General features: G+C 44.0%; 1 protein-coding gene across 1 annotated transcript in view; it reads right to left on the minus strand.

Moving 5' to 3' along the window:
* The window catches only part of LOC144594367 (polycystin-1-like protein 2), a 101,912-nt gene extending 83,955 nt beyond the window's left edge, over positions 1-17,957 (minus strand). The window contains exons 1-9 of the mRNA XM_078400771.1: positions 17,824-17,957; positions 16,280-16,462; positions 15,160-15,270; positions 13,010-13,157; positions 11,130-11,350; positions 7,144-7,548; positions 6,395-6,514; positions 4,619-4,665; positions 1,997-2,171 (exon numbers count right to left, since the gene is read on the minus strand). Of these exons, the coding sequence (XP_078256897.1) occupies positions 1,997-2,171; positions 4,619-4,665; positions 6,395-6,514; positions 7,144-7,548; positions 11,130-11,350; positions 13,010-13,157; positions 15,160-15,270; positions 16,280-16,462; positions 17,824-17,872 (1,459 nt within the window). The 5' untranslated portion in view covers positions 17,873-17,957. The remainder of the gene's footprint in view (positions 1-1,996; positions 2,172-4,618; positions 4,666-6,394; positions 6,515-7,143; positions 7,549-11,129; positions 11,351-13,009; positions 13,158-15,159; positions 15,271-16,279; positions 16,463-17,823) is intronic.
* Between the last annotated feature and the right edge of the window lie 3,531 nt (positions 17,958-21,488).

Here is a 21,488-nt window from a genome sequence, read left to right on the forward strand (position 1 = left end):
GCTCCATCCAAAAACGCAAGAAATTGCAGAGAATTGCGGACGCAGCCCAGACCATCACACAAAGCAACCTCCCTTCCATTGACTCCATCTACTGTATACCTCACTTTGCCTCGGCAAGGCTAGCAGCATAATCACGGTTGAGTCGCAGCCTGGCCACTCCCTCTCCCCCACCTTCCCATCAGGCAAGGGATATACAAGTGTGAAAACACACACCTCCAGATTCAGAGACAGTTTCTTCCCAGCTGTTATCAGGTAACTGAACCATCCTATCAACTACTGGAGAGCAGTCCTGAGCTACCATCTACCTCATTGGAGACCCTTGGACTATCTGTAATGAAACTTCACTGGATATCACCTTGCACTAAACGTTGTTCCCTTCATTCTGTATCCGTACACTGTGGATGGCTCGATTGTAATCATGTATAGTCTTTCCGCTGACTGGATAGCATCCCAACAAAGAGCTTCTCAGTGTACCTCGGTACACGTGACAATAAACTAAACCAAATTACAATGTGATTATACTTCAAGTATCATTGATTGGCTGCAAAGTACATTGAAGGTTTCTGGGGTTTGAAAAAGGACCACATAAGAACAATCAAGCCTTACATTTTCCTTCATTCAGTCTGGGCTCTCAAAATAGACTATATACCAATTGCATTTCAGATAGTCGACCTATGTGTGTGCCAATCAGCTGTCCAGACAATTAAAATCTATCCCTCAATCTCTGATATCCATCCAATATGATTCTCATCTCTTAACACCTCTGCCTGATTTCCTTTTCTCACTTTCATATCCATGTGCTTCCCCATCAGCCTTGTCACTGATGAAAAGGGATAAGTGTAAAAAGGGCAGTACGGTGGCGCAGTGGTAGAGTTGCTGCCTTACAGCGCCAGAGCCCCGGGTTCGATCCTGACCACTGGCGCTGTTTGTACAGAGTTTGTACGTTCTCTCCGTGACCTGCGTGGGTTTTCTCTGGGCGCTCCAGTTTCCTCCCGCACTCCAATTGGCTTGGTATAATTGTAAATTGCCTCTAGTGTGATATCTCTAGTAGGATAGTGCTAATATGTGGGAATCGCTGGTCGGCGCAGACTCGATGGGCCGAAGGGCCTGTTTCCGCGCTGTATCTTTAACATAAACTCAACTGGGCAACAGGAAATATGGTGCATTATTGAAATAGGTATCCGAGGGTGAGACGGATTTCGGCAGCTCGTCACTATCTGAAACCAATTATCCAAGAAGACACTGTGATCGGGTTTTTTTGGGAAAATAAATCACTTATGAAAGGACGGTATGTCAGAGACTGTGACTAAGTATGTCAAAGGACGTTTAAAAAGTAGGACTTTAAAAAAAATAATTACAAAGGTGCAAATTAAACTGTACCTTGGTACACATGACAATAAACTAAACTAATTATTAATGGGAAATAAATGGTGTGTGAACACAGCAACTGTTTTGAATGAAAATTGATTAATGTGAAAAGAAGTACAAATAAAACGCTGATAGGCGCAAAAAGCTGGAGTAACTCAGCGGGACAGGCAAAATCTCTCATCATCACCTGTATCTCTCGTTTCCCTTATCCCTAACCAGTCTGAAGAAGGGTCTCGACACGAAACCATCTTGTAAATGGAAATTAAAATTCAGGAGCCATATCACATTAATAGTGTTTTGAATTCGGCATAGCTTACCCAGCTAAGCTCAACATTATATGTTGGAAGGAACTGCAGATGGTGGTTTAAACTGAAGATAGACACAAAGTGTTATTTATCTCTCTACATCATCGTCTATATCTCTCATTGCCCTTTCCCCTGACTAGTCTGAAGAAGGGTCTCGACCCGAAACGTCACCCATTCCTTCTCTCCAGAGATGCTGCCTGTCCTGCTGAGTTACTCCAGCTTTTAGTGTCTATCTTCGGTTGAAACCAGCATCTACAGTTCCTTCATACACATTTAAAACGCTTTGACTAAACTCTGAGGTTTTGAGTGATTTAATAACATACCACACGACCAATGGAAAGCCATTTTACTGTAGTCATGCTCGTCATAGTTCCTCGATTTCCTCCCACTCAGAAGCAGCTGAGAAAATGGATCTGCTGCCTCCAGACGACTACCTGTAACCTTGGCTTGTAGAGAATCCAGTTGGAGAGTTTCATGAACTTCTGTCTTCGGATGGGTCTGAGAGAAGCAAAACCATTGGTCAGGTTGCTAAAATATTGGACAAAGTTGAAAAAATAGCAAGCAATGATTGATAAGTTGATTTGATTTAATTTGAAGAATAATAATATGGTTCTGAAATTAGCTTGGAGTAGCTCTGCTACTCACCTTAACTGCAGTATAACCGTGGCAAATAGACAATGGACAATAGACAATAGGTGCAGGAGGAGGCCATTCGGCCCTTCGAGCCAGCACCGCCATTCAATGTGATCATGGCTGATCATTCTCAATCAGTACCCCGCTCCTGCCTTCTCCCCATACCCCCTGACTCCGCTATCCTTAAGAGCTGTATCTAGCTCTCTCTTGAATGCATTCAGAGAATTGGCCTCCACTGCCTTCTGAGGCAGAGAATTCCACAGATTCACAACTCTCTGACTGAAAAAGTTTTTCCTCACCTCAGTTCTAAATGGCCTACCCCTTATTCTTAAACTGTGGCCCCTTGTTCTGGACTCCCCCAACATTGGGAACATGTTTCCTGCCTCTAACGTGTCCAACCCCTTAATAATCTTATACGTTTCGATAAGATCTCCTCTCATCCTCGTTTAATTCAATAATGGTTATGATTTCGAGGAACTTCACAGCCATTACGTATACTGTTACTGGCTCCGCATACAGTATGTCATGAACTGCCTTAAAGAACTCCCATTGAAGTCATACAATGGGTTTGATTGAATTGATTGAAAGATACATCATGAAAATGGGCCCTTTGGACCTCTGAGCGCACGCCAATCATCGATCACCCGTACACACTATGTTACTCTACTTTCACATCCATTCCCGACGCACTGGGGCCAATTTGCTGAGGCCAATTAACCTACAAACCCGCATGTCTTTGGGATATTGGAGAAAACCGGAACACCTGGGGGAAACCCATACGGTCACAGAGAGAACTTGCAAACTCCACACAGACTGCACCCGAGGTCAGGATCAAACCCTGGCGCTGTGAGGCATCAGCTCTTCCAGCTGTGTTACTGTGCCATCCAATGGTCTGGTATGAAGTGGCTGAGATTGTGCGTTAGCAAAAAGAGTCCTGTGCTGCACCTAAAACTATGACAGCAACACCAAGTAAAATTAAAGATAGACACAAAAAGCTGGGGTAACTCAGCGGGACAGGCAGCATCTCTGGAGAAAAGGGATGGGTGATGTTTTGGGTCGAGACCCGTCTTCAGACGATCTTTCTGAACCCGAAACGTCACCCATTCCTTCTCTCCAGAGATGCTGCCGGTCCCGCTGAGTTACTCCAGCTTTTTGTTCCTATCTTTGGTTTAAACCAGCATCTGCAGTTCCTTCTTACGCACTGAGTAAAATTATGTGAGTAAGCTTATAACCCAAGGAAATGAAATTGAAATTCTCCAAATAATATTCCCATACCCTCTCTTTGTCTCCTGCACACCCACTTCTTCCTCTATCTCCCACCCTCCAGACGCCCTGCTCCTTTCCCCTTCTTCATGCACCTCGGGCACGGTGGTGCAGCAGGGCGGCATGGTGGCGCAGTGGTAAAGTTGCTGCCTTACAGCGCTAGAGAACCGGGTTCGATCCCGACAGGTGCTGCATGTACGGAGTTTGTACGTTCTCCCCGTGACCGCGTGGGTTTTCTCCGAGACCTTCGGTTTCCTCCTATGCTCCATAGACGTACAGGTATGTAGGTTAATTGGCTTGGCTAATGTAAAAATTGTCCCCAGTGTGTGTAGGATAGTGTTAATATGCGGGGATTGCTGGTCAGCGCAGACTCGGTGGGCCGAAGGGCCTGTTTCCGTGCTGTATCTCAAACTAAACTAAACTAATCTCCCATCCCCCAAGTCCTTTCTTTCCCTTTTATCTTCCCCCTCTTTCCCCTCCTGTCGGTCCACTTGCACCTAAATTCCTCTCTCTGGCTTTACATCTCACTCCTCCTTTCTCCTTATCTGATATTCTTTTGTCTCTTTTCCGCCTTCAGCCTTTATCACTTACTCCACCTATCTGCCAAACACTCACCCTCCCCTGTATCCACCTATCACTTGCCAGGCTTTATCCAGCTCTCTCCTCCTTACTACAATCAGTCTGAGTATGGTTCCTGACCTGAAACATATTCTGTCCAATCCTTCCACAGATGCTGCCTGACAGGCTGAGTTTCTCCAGCACTTTTGTTCTAGATTCCAGCACCTGCATTGCCCAGTGCCGTAAAATTAAGGAAAAGTTCTATTTTTGTTTTTACAAACTGCTTCAAATCTGAATAGGGACAAATGGTACAGATTTGATTCTCTATGACTGTGTTATCTATTGGACCAGAAGCAGATTCCACAAGTGAACAGCTGGAAGCTTCCATCAGAGTTGAACAGGAGAGAAAGGCTGGTTAGAGCATTTAATGGATTTTATTTTCATTCCAATTATTTTAATATAATTACATAATGAATTCTAAATTTGCTTACCTGTGGTGAAGATACTTCAGCTCCATCCTTGGTTTTATTGCGTGAAGCTGCCAATGAAACAGAAATAAAGGGAGTGAAGATGTTTTACTGAAAGTAAGCATGCAGGTACAGCAGGCAGTGAAGAAAGCTAATGGCATGTTGGCCTTCATTGCAAGAGGGTTTGAGTATAGGAGCAAGGAGGTGCTACTGCAGTTGTACAGGGCCCTGGTGAGACCACACCTGGAGTATTGTGTGCAGCGCAGGTTCACCAGGTTAATTCCTGGGATGGCAGGACTGATATCTGCTGAAAGAATGGGTCGACTGGGCTTGTATTCACTGGAATTTTTGGTTTTCAAGAGAGAGTTAGATTTAGATCGTAGGGCCAACAGAATCAAGGGATATGGGGAAAAAGTGGGAATTGAGTACTGATTTTGGATGATCAGCCATGATCATATTGAATGGCGGTGTTGGCTCGAAGGACCGAATAGCCTACTCCTGCACCTATTTTCTGTTTCTATGTTTCTCAAAAAAGTTCATCTTTTTTGCATTTTGTAAAACACTCAAGGAACAAAGATCATTACTGCTGCCAGCGAAACAAAAAGGGAGCTGGTAAAACTATTTCATAGTATCCTCCTAAATGTATTCTCTTAATATTCGCTGTGAAATTGTTTTACCATCTCCTTTCCTGTTTCACCGACAACAGTCATGACCATGATTTCTAATCTGTGTTCATTACCAGCAAGAACTTGGTTTTTCAGTTTTAGTTTTTGAGAGCACGGAAGCTCTCCACAGGGTGGAACCAGGCCCTTCACGCTAGTTCTATCCTACACACTAGGGACAATTTTTTTACCAAAGCCAAATAACCTACAAACCCGCAAGTCTTTGGGACATGGGAGGAAACCGGAGCACCCGGAGGAAACGCACAGGGAGAACGTGAAAACTCCTCAAAGACAGACAGCACCCGAGGTCAGGATCGAACCTAGGATCAAAATGTTGTCTGTCCATTCACTGACTGCTGAGTTCCTCCAGCACTTTGGCTTTTGCTCAAGATTCCAGCATCTGCAGTCACTTATGATTCCACCGCTTGTGAATTGAACTGAGTGATAAGGTCATAAGGTCAAAAATGACAGGAGCAGAATTAGGCCATTCGGCCCACTATTTACAAACTTATGAATAAACTTCAGACTTTGAGAGATTTTAGCGATACCCGCACATTAGCGATACCCGCGACCAGCGATCCCCGCACATTAGCACTATCCTACACCCACTAGGGACAATTTTTACATTTACCAAGCCAATTAACCTACATACCTGTACGTCTTTGGGGAAAACGTACAAACTCCATACAGACAGCATCCGTAGTCAGGATCGAACCCGGGTCTCTGGCGCTGCATTCGCTGTAAGGCAGCAACTCTACCGCTGCGCCACCGTGTAGGGGGATGGTAAAGGTTTTAGTTGGACAATGCAAGATCAGTGCTGCACCATTTAGCTGATTTACCGCAAATCTGATTTACTCTTCAGTCAGATCTGACTCCACAGATTTCCCTTGTCCGCTAACTCAAGTGCTCTCTCGAAATTTTGTCCTGATTATAAGACCACCATATGCCGGAAATTCGGTGGTGGACCTGCACAAAGCTGCCACCTTCCAGTTTCCCACTACCAAATGTGGAGAGGGGAGAGTTGTAGCGCTATAGTACATGGGCAGCCCTCAGGAAGGATGGAAGGTAGAAGCAGATCGAAAGCTGTTGAATTTCCAATGTTATTTTTAAACAAAAAAAATAAATTAAGAGTACTTACATCTACCATCATTATCATGGGGCGTTGGAGCTGTAGTGCGTGCCACCACGGTTATGTTGCCAACATTAAAACTGACGCTGGATAAAGCATTGATAGCTTTCCCCTGGACCAGAAAAGTACCTGTGCATAGATGGAGGCCAAAGGGAAACTCAGTATAAATGGGGTGAAGAGGTCGTTTCTAGATTTCACTTACAATAATATGGTGAATGGGTAATTGACGATAAATAAGGTGTTTTCCTCAAGAGCAAAAAGGAAGATTTAGTCAATCAGAATCATTTGAGTAATAACATATTAAAGTTAATGGCCCTGAGACAAAGGGAATTCTCTTGGTCTCTGACAGAAATATCAGAAAACAGGTGTAATTAGCTCTTACATCATTTGCTTAGTTTTCAGTTTCTCCTCGAGGCAAATGGCATAATTTGAGACCAAAGTTTGATGATTTCAAGCCAATTGTCTCAGTATGAACAATCTCATTTGTTTAAATGAATCATAATGTCTTGGTTTCTTGACACAAATGTATCCTAGGGATGCAGCAGGAAGCCAGAGCATCCAGGGAAACCCATGCCCTCACAGAGAATAGGTACACTCCACACACCCACCATCAGATTGAACGCTGAATACAAGACCTGAGAGACAACAGGTCTACTAGCTGTACCATCCTAATCGTTATCCCAGAAGCAAGAGTGACTAATAGTTCAGTAAATGCAAAGCCCTGTTAAGATTATTCAGCAAAAAGAAACGATAGCTACCTTCGGAGTTCATTGGAAGGCAGTAGGCTCCCACATTGCCATCAGGATTCTCAATGGCTTCAGAGAAGGTCTCGTTTGGACCGATGAATTCAAAGTGTAACTCCACTGGGGCTCCGCGGGATACAGAGATGTTAATCGTCAGATCGCTCCCAAGCTCCAAAACTGCTGAGTTTACCGTAGCTTTCAAACCCGTGATTGGTTCCACAAACTGAACTGTAATATTCTGAGATATGTCTCGAGCTGTGACATTGTTCTTCGCTCGGATGGTTATCTGGTGTGTGCCTGCACCTACCAGCCCTTGTGTGGTATTGTCCATCGTGACATTCTGAGGGATAGTTCCTTGGAGGACCATGACTGTATGAAGGGTGACTGTTCCAGATAACATTACATAGGTTACGTTTGTACCTGCAAGGGCAGAACACTGAACAATTACTCTCGGCTTATTTAATCGGACAGTTTTTAAAGCATTAAACATATCTTATATTTCATAATGACACGGAAGGAATCCAATTCAGACCGGCTCGCAGGGCAATCCCATTCCCCCGCCAATTTTCCTTGTATCCTATTCTCCCTGTGTTCCTATCTATTCCTCCCAGATTCTATCACTTACTAAAGGTAATTTCCTATAGCCAATTAACCTAGCAAGCTGCACGTGTTTGGGATTTTGGGATTCAATAGACAATAGGTGCAGGAGTATGCCATTCGGCCCTTCGAGCCAGCCCCGCCATTCAATGTGATCATGGCTGAGTGTGACTTCTCTAACTTTAGATAGTTCCTCTGTCCCTCTCTTCCCCTCCCCTTCCCAGTTCTCCTACTGTCTTCCTGTCTCCACCTATATCCTTTCTTTGTCCCGCCCCCCCTGACATCAGTCTGAAGAAGGGTCTCGACCCGAAACGTCACCCATTCCTTCTCTCCAAGATGCTGCCTGACCTGCTGAGTTACTCCAGCATTTTGTGATGGCTGAAGGACATGATCATGATCATGGATGCAGCAGGAAACCAGAGCATCCAGGGAAAACCCATGCCGTTACAAAGAGAATGTGCACGTTTCATACACCCACCATCAGATTGAACGCTGAATGCAGAACCTGAGAGACAACAGGCCTACTAGCTGCACCATTACACCCATTGTTTAAGTTGGGTAAATTGGGTGACTTAGTCACTGTAATCCAGAAGCCTTGACTAATGATTTGAAATACCTCCACAGCTGCTGATGTTTATATAACCTGGATCTTACCTCTTACTCTTCATTTTAAACCTAGTTAGTTCATTTGATAGGACTCCCACCTTGGAATTAAAAAGTTGGTGTTAAGGAGGGGGAGGTCAAATATCATTGAACTAAACTTGGCATAAAGGTCAAATCTGACATTGCAGTGCAGTACTCAGACGAGTAAGGACTTTTCTCATGTCTCTAACGATTCTTACCAACATCTGCATCGTGAAAGCATAGATTCAGAAACAGCTTCTATCCCTACATTATCAGACCATTGAATGGTCCTCCCACAAGATGGGGTGTACTCCCGATCTTCCAACCTACCTCATTGTACTTCTTTTATCTGCACTTTCTCTGTAACTGTAACTGCAATGCCATAATGCTTTAACAGACCTCGATTCAATCCTGGCTATGGGAGCCGGCTGTACAGAATTTGTACGTTCTCCCTGTGAATGCGTGGGTTTTCTCTGGGTGATTTGGTTCGCTCCCACACTCCAAAGATTTGTAGGTTAATTGGCTCCTGTTAATTGTAAAAATTCTCCCCAATGTGTAGGATAGTGTTTAGTACATGCTGGTCAATGCGTACTCAGTGGGCCGAAAGATCTGTTGCCACACTGTATCTCTAAAGTCTAAAGTTATTTGGATCCTGTAACGCATGGCACTGGGGCATTTTGTTTTGTTCTGTGAATATGGACATCAGTGGTAAACTAATTTATTATTAAATATTATGTTTTTCATCCAGAAAAAGTGGTGATGATTACAGAATAGCTTCTGAGCACAGTTCATAGCTGTGGGTATAGAATCTGGATCAGAGACTTGACATAATAGGTTTCTTTCCCTGAAGAATATTAATGAATGTTTTTTTTTACAACACTCTGAGTATCAGGACCATCTTGAAAGCTTTTTATTATCCTTGATTGAATTTAACTTCCCCAGCTGAGCACCAGAAAACATTAAGCCAGGCAGCTGAATTCAGTGATGTAACCACAATCCAACCATAACGTTCCCTTTGCACAATGCCCTCATCATAACTATGTTAATGGACAGCGTTATCTATATACTAAAACTCTTGTTTGTTTGTTTGTTCCTAAACTACAGCCAAAACAGTACACGATAGTACGATAATATTCATAACAAGAGGAGTTGAGTATAGGAGCAAAGAGGTCCTTCTGCAGTTGTACAGGGCCCTAGTGAGACCGCACCTGGAGTACTGTGTGCAGTTTTGGTCTCCAAATTTGAGGAAGGATATTCTTGCTATTGAGGGCGTGCAGCGTAGGTTTACTAGGTTGATTCCCGGAATGGCGGGACTGTCATATGTTGAAAGACTGGAGTGACTAGGTTTGTATACACTGGAATTTAGAAGGATGAGAGGGGATCTTATTGAAACGTATAAGATTATTAAGGGGTTGGACATGTTAGAGGCAGGGAACATGTTCCCAATGTTGGGGGAGTCCAGAACCAGGGGCCACAGTTTAAGAATAAGGGGTAGGCCATTTAGAACAGAGATGAGGAAGAACTTTTTTAGTCAGAGAGTTGTGAATCTGTGGAATTCTCTGCCTCAGAGGGCAGTGGAGGCCAATTCTCTGAATACATTCAAGAGAGAGCTCGATAGAGCTCTTAAGGATAGCGGAGTCAGGGGGTAGGGGGAGAAAGCAGGAACGGGGTACTGATTGAGAATGATCAGCCATGATCACATTGAATGGCGGTGCTGGCTCGAAGGGCCAAATGGCCTACTCCTGCACCTATTGTCTATTGTCTATTGTCTAATGTCTAATATTGGGCCCAACTAACTCTCTGCTGCCCCTGGTGCTAATGGAAGCAGTTTCATTGCAATTGGTGTTATATTTTTAAAGTTATTCACATTTTAAAGTTTAAATCTATCTCCTAGAGAGGGAGGGAGGAGGGAGGAGGGGCATTGAAGGGGATGGAATGGGGGGAGGGAATGGGGGGAGGGAAAGGGGGGAGGGAAAGGGGGGAGGGAAGGGGGGGAGGGAAAGGGGGGGAGGGAAAGGGGGGGAGGGAAAGGGGGGGAGGGAAAGGGGGGGAGGGAAAGGGGGGGAGGGAAAGGGGGGAGGGAAAGGGGGGGAGGGAAAGGGGGGGGGAGAGAAGGGGAGAAAGGGGGGAGAGAGGGGGTGAGCGGGGGAAGGGAGGGGGAGTGGGGGAGGAGAGGGTGCTGCACCAATGCAGGGGAGGTTTGGGCCCAACGGGTCCACTTGGTCTAGTTTCTATTAAAAGATAAATACACACAAATTCCTACTGGTGTTCATGAAAAATAAGCAGTGCTGCCTTCAACCTCAAGCTGAACCCATGTTTGATTTTGGAGATTCAGCGCAGAAACAGGTTTGTTGGCCCACCGAGTCCGCGCCAACCAGCGAACCCCGTACACTAGCACTATCCTATACACAAGGGACAATTTATAATCTTTAACAAAGCCAATTATTCTACAAACCTGTACGTCTTTGGCGTATGGGAGGAAATCGGAGCACTCGGAGAAAACCCACATGGTCACAGGGAGAACGCACAAACTCCATATAGACAGCACCGGTAGTCAGGATTGAACCCATGTCTCTGGCGCTGTAATAATAATATATTCCTTTATTCGTCCCACACCGGGGAAATTAAGGCAGCAACTCTACCGCTGCACCACTGCGCCGCCATCTTGATCGCCATGTGGAACTGTACAATCTCTAAATGATGTTGACGGGAAGATTTATTTATACTAAAGGATAAAATCACTGAAATTCATACCAGTACTCATGAAAGATGATCTGTACCTGCTTCAACTACAAGCTGAATCCACAGTGGATCTCCATATCGAACGGTGCAATCTTCTGATTGATTTGCATTGTAGCACTTGATGATTCCAAAACCACTGATGGGCTGTTGGATTGAGACCGTTTTCTGGGCTGTCACATGCCATTCACTAGTGGCGCATTCAACTCTGATGGTGAAGAGACCCGTCGCCTGATACCGGTGCGTTATGTTGGTAACAGACCTTTTTTAAAAGAAATTGAGAAAATAATAGATCAAATCAATACAGATGGAGGAACTGCAGATGTTGGAATCTTGAGCAAAACACAAAGTGCTGGAGTAAACGGTGGAGTAACTCATTGGACCAGGCAGCATCTGTAGAGGAATGGACAGGTGATGTTTTGGGTCGGGGCCCGGCCCCCTTCTTCAGACTGATGTATCTGTTCATCAGTGTGGCCTTCCTCCACTAATACAGAGGTAGTTAACCCATTGCATTTTTCAATAAAGTTCTTTGTTACATTTCTTTGGTAAAGGTATTTCAAAGTTATGTGTCGGAAGGAACTGCAGATGCTGGTTTAAACCGAAGATAGACACAAAATGCTGGAGTAACACAGCGGAAAAGGCAGCATCTCTGGAGAGAAGGAATGGGTAACTTTTCAGGTCGAGACCCTTCTTCTATCCAGAGATGTTGCCTGTCTCACTGAGTTACTCCAGCATGTTGTGTCTATTTTCTATTTGAAAGTTATTCTGGCAATTTAGTTTTAGTTTAGTTTAGAGATACAGCGTGGAAACAGGCCCTTCGGTCCACCGAGTCTGCACCAACTATCGGTCAACCCCGCACACGAACATTACCCTACGCACTAGGGACAATTTTACATTCATACCAATCTAATTAACCTACAAACCTGTACTTCTTTGGAGTGCGGGAGTAAACCGAAGATCTCGGAGAAAATCCGCACGGTCACAGGGAAAATGTACAAACTCTGTACAGATGGCACCCGTGGACAGGATCGAACCCAGGCCTGGCGCTGTAAGGCAGCAACTCTACCACTGCGCCACCATGCCACCCCAAAGACGATAAAATGACCAAACACTGACAGTCTGAAGAAGGGTCTCGACCCGAAACGTCACCCATTCCTTCTCTCCAGAGATGCTGCCTGTCCCACTGAGTTACTCCAGCATTTTGTGTCGACCTTCGATTTAAGCCAGCATCTGCAGTTTTCTATTCAAACCAGAATAGCTGAACAGTTTGACCATTTATTGGTGCTCACTGTATCCTTAACTCCAGAACTTATTAAACCTGGCCAACATCAGGCATGCGGTGGAATTGGATATATTGGGCACATAAACTATCAACTAAGAAAAATGTGTCTGTGATCTTGGAGCCTTCTTGGATGCAACAATGAATGACCAACCTTGATATTCAGATATAACAAGTAATTTTCAAGGAGAAAAAAATGTACAAATATTTTTTTTAAAAGAATGTCAGGAATAAATGTGGGGGCCTTAGAACCAAAGACAAGTGTATAAGAGGGATAAGACATTGGCACTAAACAAATATTTTCGAGCCGATTTCACACGCAATACACGTGTTAAAAATAATAGTGGACATTGCAACAATTAACTTATAAAATTCACATTAGTAAAGACAAAAATTAATGAGGAATGTTAAGGAACTAAAAGTCAATTAAATTGGTGTAGAAAGGAAGAGAACTAACAGTTAATTACATTTTCTGGATCTGGGTACCTGCATCCCAGGTTTATAAACCAAAGAGCTGCAGAGATAATGCGTCCATTGGTGATTTCAGAAAAGTTCCTGGACCTTGCAATTGTTAAACGAGAATCACAACATGACTTCACATTTCCCTTATTTGAGCCAATTATACTTTCAAGCAATACTCACTCCAATGGATTGTTGGGCTCGATAACCTCACCATCGCCAGTGTAGACACTGCAGGTGAGGTTCCCAGAATATGGATGCAGCAGCCACCTGTAAGATATGGTGATGTTTTCTTGCACTTTGTACACATCATCAACCAGCAAAGAGAGACCTAATTAAAATAGCAAACAGGCATCAAGTATCATCGTGTATCCTGCAGACCCACCTCACTTGGCTTGGCTGAAGCAAGCAGTTTTTCAGTATTATTCCTTATAGGAGCATGTCGTAGCTGGTCAGGTTGAATGATTTGGATATATTTTTGTTAATTACTCACACAGAGACGGTGAGAAATACAGAAAGCAATATTATTGCATGGGGGTAAGTTGACACATTTCTCCAATGATGACCTGAGTAGACTGAGGAAATTCAGCAAGTCTCCAAACATCTACAGATGCACTATAGAAAGCATACTGCTCTAACTTCAGATAGTCCCTGCTTTCCTTCTCTATCCCCTCCCCCTTCTCCCACTAGTCTTCCTGTCTCCAACTACATTCTATCTTTGTCCCGCCCCCTCCCCTGTCATCAGTCTGAAGAAGGGTCTCGACCCGAAACGTCACCCATTCCTTCTCTCCCGAGATGCTGCCTGACCCATTGAGCTACTCCAGCATTTTGTGTCTACCTTCGAAGCATATTGTCGGGATGCACTGGGCTTGGTTTGGGAACAGCTCTGCCCAAGGCCGCAAGAAATTGGAGAGAGTTGTGGATATAGCCCAGTCCATTACACAGACGAGACTTCCCACCTATACTTCACGCTGCCTCGGAAATGCAACCTACTTAATCAAAAACTTGTTCCACCTGTCTCATTCCTTCTTCTCCCTGCTCCTGTCCAGCAGAAGGTACAGAAGCCTGAAAGCTCACAACACCAGACCCAAGAACAACTTTTTACCCTCTGTTATCAGGTTTCTGAACGTTCCTTCATACTGCCCAATTCACATCTACAATATTGTAGACTTGGAATTTGTTTATGGAAATGATGTGCTACAATGCTGAAAACTATATTCTGAACTCCATATCTTTCCCTTTGCTCTATCTATTGTACTTGAGTTTGACTTGATAATATTGATGCATAGTATATCTGATCTGCTTAGATGCATGCAAAGCTTTTCTCTGTACCTCGTTACATGTGACAATAATAATTCAAACCTATACATAAACCTAAAAGTTAGTTATTGTTTATGCAATGTGGACTGAAGACTTAAAGGGCCTATCCCAGTTACATGATTTTTAAGGCAACTGCCGGCGACTGTCAAAGTCGTAGCAGATCGCCGAAATTTTCTTTTACCCTACGACAATGACCACAACAATGACCACGGCAATGACCACGACAATGACCACGGCAATGACCACGGCAATGACCATGACAATGACCACGGCAATGACCACGACAATGCCGAGTCAGGTCAATACGAGTTAATTTTTCTGTGAAACTAGCACCTGGCTAAGAGATTACACCGTCTTCGGAAACATCGCAAAATTCCCACGCTTACCTGACCGTCAAACTGTCGCCTCCAATCTACCTGTCAAATGACCTGACGATAAATAAATTGGTTAAACAAAACTATCTTCGGGTTTCTTCAAATGCCTTTTCTTAATTTAATATTACGTGCTTCTAAATGCATCTGAGACAACCTAGCAAACCTGGGGACAGCATGCGACAGCGCCCGCAATAAGCTACGATACCTGGCGACAATCCAGCTGTCGCCGAGAAATTTATATCTGGAATTTTTTTCCGCGACGCGCCGAGATCCGCTACGATTCATTGAAGACTCCTCACGATCATGCCCACGACACCCCGGCAAACGTTCGGCGACAGCCTAGTCGCCGGCAGTCGGCTTAAAATCGCCTAAGTGGGACAGGCCCTTAAACGTGTCATTTTAAGAGATCTGGCCAAGTTCTTTGACAACGTGTACAGCTTTTTCAATGGCCACTTTCCCCTGCCGAGGCAGGTTGCTTCCTGATTGTGGGAGCTTTTGGTCCTCCTGGAAAGTCATAATATTTCCATTTGAAAAGTCAAAGGAAGAACATGCCAGAATTCATTTCACACAATGCGATTTAACTCTGTTGATGTTTGCGAGAATATAGTCATTTGACAACTTTTCAATACAGTTTCTTACCTTCTTTGCAATGGTAGTCTACAACAAGATAGTTGCCCAGTCCTGGACAAGGATCACCAAAGGATGTGTTATCGGCTTTAACCTGGCAAGCCTGTAGTCCATGGCACTGACCTTTGACAGAACATTTTAGGGTTACATTTGCTGCATATGGTAAATAAGTACACAATCATCCAGTATCTCAATATAAACAACCCTCCCGTCAGGCCATTGATTGTACAGCATGTTCCTCTGCTGTGTGGAAGATTCGCCTGGATTCTACATTCAGTGATGTGCCAGATTCACCAATGTTTTGAGCGAGGCTGCAGAGGGAACCAAAGGGCAAACAACCCAGTGTTTGCCATGGGTTTGCCATGTGTACCAAGGTTGGTGTACCAAGGTGTACCAACCTTGAAGAATCAAGGCGGACCTTCCACTACAGCTGGTAGGGCTGCTGCTTCACAGTGGCAGGGATCCAGGTTCAATGCTGACCTCCCTCGGGGGCTGTCTGAGTTTGCACATTCCCCCTGCGTGGGTTTTCTTTGGGTTCTCGGTTTCCTCCAACATCCCAAAAATGTGCGGGTTTGTAGATTGCCCCGAGTGTGCAGGGAGCATGTGAGGAAGTGGGATAACATAGAACTTGTGTGAATGGGTCATCGATGATCCATTTGGATTTGGTAGGCTGATGACCCTCTTCTGGTCTGAAGAAGGGTCCCGACCAAAACCAACATCCACCTGTATCTACGCTCTCTGGAGATGCTGCCTGACCCGATGAGTTACTCCAGCACTTTGTGTCCTTTTGGTAGGCCGAAAGGCCTGTTTCCCTGCTCTATCTCTAAACTAAACTCAGATGAGGCTTCGATCACAACCTCAAGTAGAACATAAATCCCTAAACAACAAAGGAAATGGAGACTTGCAGAAAGTGAAGGGATGAAACCATTTACAATTCTGATCATAAGCCTACGCTATTGATGTCAGTTTTAAGTAAAGTACAGACATCAGAAATACTTGGGTCACGGGAAAATTGCTCATCATGATGATAACTCTGACCGCACACAGATGTGACAAGTGTAATCCAAATCTAGAGTTCTGAACAGTTCTACCTATGCTCTTGGTCTTTAGACAGACGATACAAGCACGTTACCTTTCACTTTCTCCCTCGCATCGATCCAGCTGCATTCTTGAGGGTCAGTCGGGGTTGCATCCTCCGGGGCACAGTACGATAGAGACTTGCGTCCGTAAAAACTGTCGCCTATTTGAATCACCGTCCCAGACTCACACTGCAGCGTGGCATTGAAGAGATCACAGGCAAAAGCTCGGCCCGACTCTGATAGAAACACAACGACACGCAAGATAAATCAATAGTTTGATCTTTTGGAAACTGTAGACCGTCACCATTGCAATTGTCATCTCCAGTGGTCTCTAGTAACACAACGATGACTTCCCCATCATTTCATTGTATTCAATTAGCAATAAGATATTTTTAACATGTTTTGGAAATTGCCCATACCATCTTCCAATAACGTGAATAGCCTTTCTAAGCCTTTGAGGCCAGCTGTAGCTGGGACTGCAAAATGTAACCAAAATGGCGACTCTCGCATACAGACACAGTGGGCTGTTGTGTACATTCTGCACGAACCATGCATTGTGCTTATCTATGGTGATAGTCTTGCTGATCTGCATGCGTAAAAGGTTTGGTACACGTGATAATAAAGAAACCATTGAACCATTGAGGCATTAAGCTGGTTTAAAATGGCTGAATTTCATTTTTATCAACAAGTCTCCATTTTGAGGGGTCCAAACTATATTGGTCGTCCACAGCTCCAACTACCCTTTGCATTCTTGGTGCATTGACAAGGAAGCCCAGGAGACACCTGTGGCCAAGCATTCTTTCATGCTGGTTCTTCTCTTCCAGATCTCTGGACCAGAACAAGTTCTCGGGTGATGATTCGGGGATCAATTTGCACAGTTTTGCATCCTCTGGCTCGTTATCACCAGCCCCTTATATGGGTTACTGACCGATGTCAAGGAGAGTGATTCTTGATTCCCTTCCCAAATCCCAGATCCATATTGGAGCCAAAGTAATCCACAAAAAGCTTCTAAAGCAAGCCACATTATTACACATTCATGGGGCATTAGTAAAATTAGAGAATGGTCTAAATAGTACGAGGATCAGGTTTGAAAGAAGTCAGGAAATGCTGGATGATCCAAACCAGACAAAAAAAAACGATACCTTTCAAAGAAAGGTGGGTGAATGAGGAAAGGGCTCACCTTTAGAAAGGAGTTGAGGTCAGATTTCTTTAGTCAGAGGGGGGTAAATCTGTGGAATTCATTGCCGCAGACAGCAGAGGCCAAGTCTGGGTATTTTTAAAGCAGAAATTGACAGATTCTTGATTAACAAGGGTGTCAAAGATTATGGGGAGAAGGCAGGAGAATGGGGTTGAGAGGGAAAGGTAGATCAGCCATGATTGAATGGCGGGGTAGACTTGATGGGCCGAATGGCCTAACTCTGTTCCTATGACTTATGAAGAAATAGGTGTAATTGGATGAACAATGTGAAAGTGAATGAACCATAGAAATATGGGGACACCTGTAGAAAAGACAGAGAGAAAGAGACTGGGTGGTGTGTAGAGGTCTGTGTGTTGCACCTCAGTTGATAAATTAGAAATGGAAGGAGACCCTGCCTACCGTATTCACAAATGAAGTCAAGCTCCTGGCTGCAGTTGTCTGTACTCATCCAATGGTGCACGGAGCTCTGGAGAAGGTAAGCGCAAGTTGCTGATGGAGAAGGCTGGTGTCCTGGGGCCCAGTTATCATACGTCACACTTGTACCATCCAGCCAGGCCAGCGTTCCTGGAGCAGAGTCAGAAACACATCACACGTCAAATATGAGCGCAAGATTGCTCTGACATTCAATAAGATCACGGCTCATCTTGTTCATCTGCAACATCCTCCCATTCTTCAACAGTGGCATTAAAGAGGCTTTTAGACAGACACTTGGATATGGAGGGATGTCGGTCATGTGCAGGCAGAGGGGATTAGTTCATTTGGTGTCAAGTACGGCATGGAATCTATGGGCCATTGGGCTTTCGACTTAGATTTTAGATTTAGAGATACAGCGCGGAAACAGGCCCTTCGGCCCACCGAGTCCGCTCCGCCCAGCGATCCCCGCACACTAACACTATCCTACACGCTAGGGACAATTTTTAATTAAAAAAAAAATCTTTTTACATTTGCCCACCCAATTAACCTACAAACCTGCAAGTCTTTGGAGTGTGGGAGGAAACCGAAGATCTCGGAGAAAACCCACGCAGGTCACGGGGAGAACGTACAAACTCCATACAGACGGCGCCCGTAGTCAGGATCGAACCTGAGTCTCCGGCGCTGCATTCGCTGTAAGGCAGCAACTCTACCGCTGCGCCACCGTGCCTTTTTCCTGTGCTATGCTGTTATATGTTCTCTAAATCAATATCCCCGATTCTCTTAATACATAAAAAATGATCAATGTTCAATTTAAACAGATTCAACGACTCAGCCTCCATGGCTCTCTCGGGTAAAAGCTTTTTTAAAAAGTTCGTTCAGACGCCATAATTGTGATTGAGAGACATTGCCAGCTTGGTATTTTTGATCAAAATGTAAAAATGACGAGATGCCACACTGAGGTAATTATCATTTGTTTTTCATTTCAACATAATTAAGCTCAATGAAAGCTTCATTTTAACACATATGGAAGTGCTTTCCTTTTTTTTTCTATGAACTTGCACTTCCCAAAGGACATCATACTTTATTTTCTACATTTCATTTTGGCAACACCAACCACATCTGAACTGGATGCCCACGGTCTCCCACGAGACTGGTTGAACTTGGGCCATGGAATGATGGAAAAGGTAGTGAGCTAAAGAGCCCACAGAGGACAGTTACTCCAGCTCAGCCATGCCACTTATATAATATTAGCGGCAGAAAGGAAAGCAGAGCCAATTAGTCAGTCTGAGGAGGGAAAAGAAGCCCGCCATTTATTGATAGTGCCGCAGCATTGCAGGTAAACCTCTCGCTGATAAACTGCCCAGGAAATAATTAATCCCAACAAACATATGAGGGAGAAGGGTCTGAACCCGAAACATCACCCATTCCTTCTCTCCAGAGATGCTGCCTGTCCCGTTGAGTTACTCCAGCATTTTGTGTCTATAAACATATGAGGAAAATATTTGGCAGTCCAAGTTTTCTTTTCATTCACTTCCCTCAGACTTTTAACTATGATTTTGTAGACTGAGGCAGGCTTATAAAGCATATCTTGTTTTGGCCAAAAGGTCTTCCAGTGCTGTAAATTGCATGGTTCAATAATCAACAATCAACTACCTCCAATATTTAGTTATCTTGAAATGTGGAAATAGGTCTGTGGTGGGTGATCTATCAGTTAAAAGGGCAATTTTCCTTAATTTTAACATCTTTGAAAAGATTTAAATTGATGTTGTGAGACTCACAGGGTGAAAATATCAAAGACCAGAGGGTATACCTTTAAGGTAAGAGGGGCAAAGCTTAAAGGACATGTGTCAGGCAATTTCTTTCACACAGACAGCAGAGGGATCCTGGAACATGCTCTCGGGGGTGATAGTGGAGGCAGATACAATAGGAGCTTTTAGATAAATGCGTGGATATACAGAGAATTGAGGAACATGTGCAGGGCCAGGAGATTAGATTAACTTGGCATTATGTTCAGCACAGATATTGTGGGTCAAAGGGCCTGTGCCTGTGTTCTATGTGCTAGTGATTGTTTTGAGTTCTTTTCTCTCTGTGTTATTGACTTCTGAAGAGTGAACAAACAATTCAGCTGTGGAGAGCTTCCAATAAATACATAAATATTCCCAGAGGATTTTGTTGCAAGTCAAACTAACACCAATTTTGCAGTGATTTTGTTTTTGACTCACAGTGATTCCCATGGGCAAGCATTGCATAGATTGTGGTTTAAGACAATAAGGACACAGTTTGTTTTCTTCAATATTTGCATGCATATAAACTAAATGTGGAATTGTGTATTCTCGAGTGCACAACATTGCAATGCAGTATCTCGATGGGACGGCAACATTAAGGCATGACCTCAAACCGACTGCCATCCACTATAATGAATGGACCAAACGATCGCAGATTGGCACGGCCATTTCGTGGGGACCTCTGCCACATTGCGGAGATTTTTACTCTCAAGAGCACAACCCAAACCTAAATTTGCATTTTCAATACATTCTCTTCAGGTAACTGGAAGATGAACTGTACAATTCTCCAACTGATATAAACAACATAAGAAATCCCACGTGTCGGAAGGAACAACAGATGCTGGTTTAAACCAAAGATAGACACAAAATGCTGGGGTGACTTAGCGGGGCAGGCAGCATCTCTGGACAGAAGAAACGTCACCCATTCCTTCTCTCCAGAGATGCTGCCTGTCCCGCTGAGTTAATCCAGCATTTTGCATCCATAAGAAATCCCATCATTTATCTCTTGTTGATTGAACCCTGCAATGTTTGAATTGGCTGCAGCACATTTTTCCATTACAAAAGTGATGTTTATTATTGCCTATTTATGTTTTTTTCTGGCTTTGGGAGAAAGAGCACCAATTTTGTCTTTATAAGCATTGTAGCCAGAAAATAAATGGCCTTATTGGCTCACCCGTGCAATAATGATGTGGAAATTAATTTATGGAATATGAATTTTCAAGTAAAAAACGAAAGAAAAATACTTTTACATCGTAGTGAAGTAGGATATTGCTAGGTAATATCATTAGTTGATTAGAATACCGACATCGTGAGCAAACCCACGTGGTCACGGGGAGAACGTACAAACTCTGTACAGACAAACAGGTACTTGGCGGGGTGGGGAGGAGAAGGAAGAGGGACCCTCTTTTTGTAATTTTACCAGTGCCCTTTATGTGGCGTCTCTTTGCATACAGTATGCAAAGCAAAGAGTTTCACTGTACCAAGTACACGTGACAATAAAGTTATCTATCTATCTATCAATCAATCGATCGACCGACCAACCGACCGACCGATCGACCGATCGACCGGTCAATCGGTCAATCAATCAATCAATAAATCAATCAATCAATCCCAGGGCTGCAGCATACCCAAGTGGAAGATGAGGTTCTGTTACTTGAGCTTATGTTAGGTACATTGGTTCAACGTATTGGATGAAAGACAGTGAGGGTGTGGGATGGAACATTAAAGTGGTGGCTGAGGGAAAGCTCAGGACCTTCCTTGCCAACTGAACGCAGGTGCTCCATAAAGCCATTGTCCAATCGGCTTTTGCTTTCTCCAATGTAAAGTAGACGCCTTTGTAAGCATGATAGGCAATGGAATAAATTG

The sequence above is a fragment of the Rhinoraja longicauda genome, chromosome 6 (assembly GCF_053455715.1).
Source record: "Rhinoraja longicauda isolate Sanriku21f chromosome 6, sRhiLon1.1, whole genome shotgun sequence".
NCBI lineage: Eukaryota > Metazoa > Chordata > Chondrichthyes > Rajiformes > Arhynchobatidae > Rhinoraja > Rhinoraja longicauda.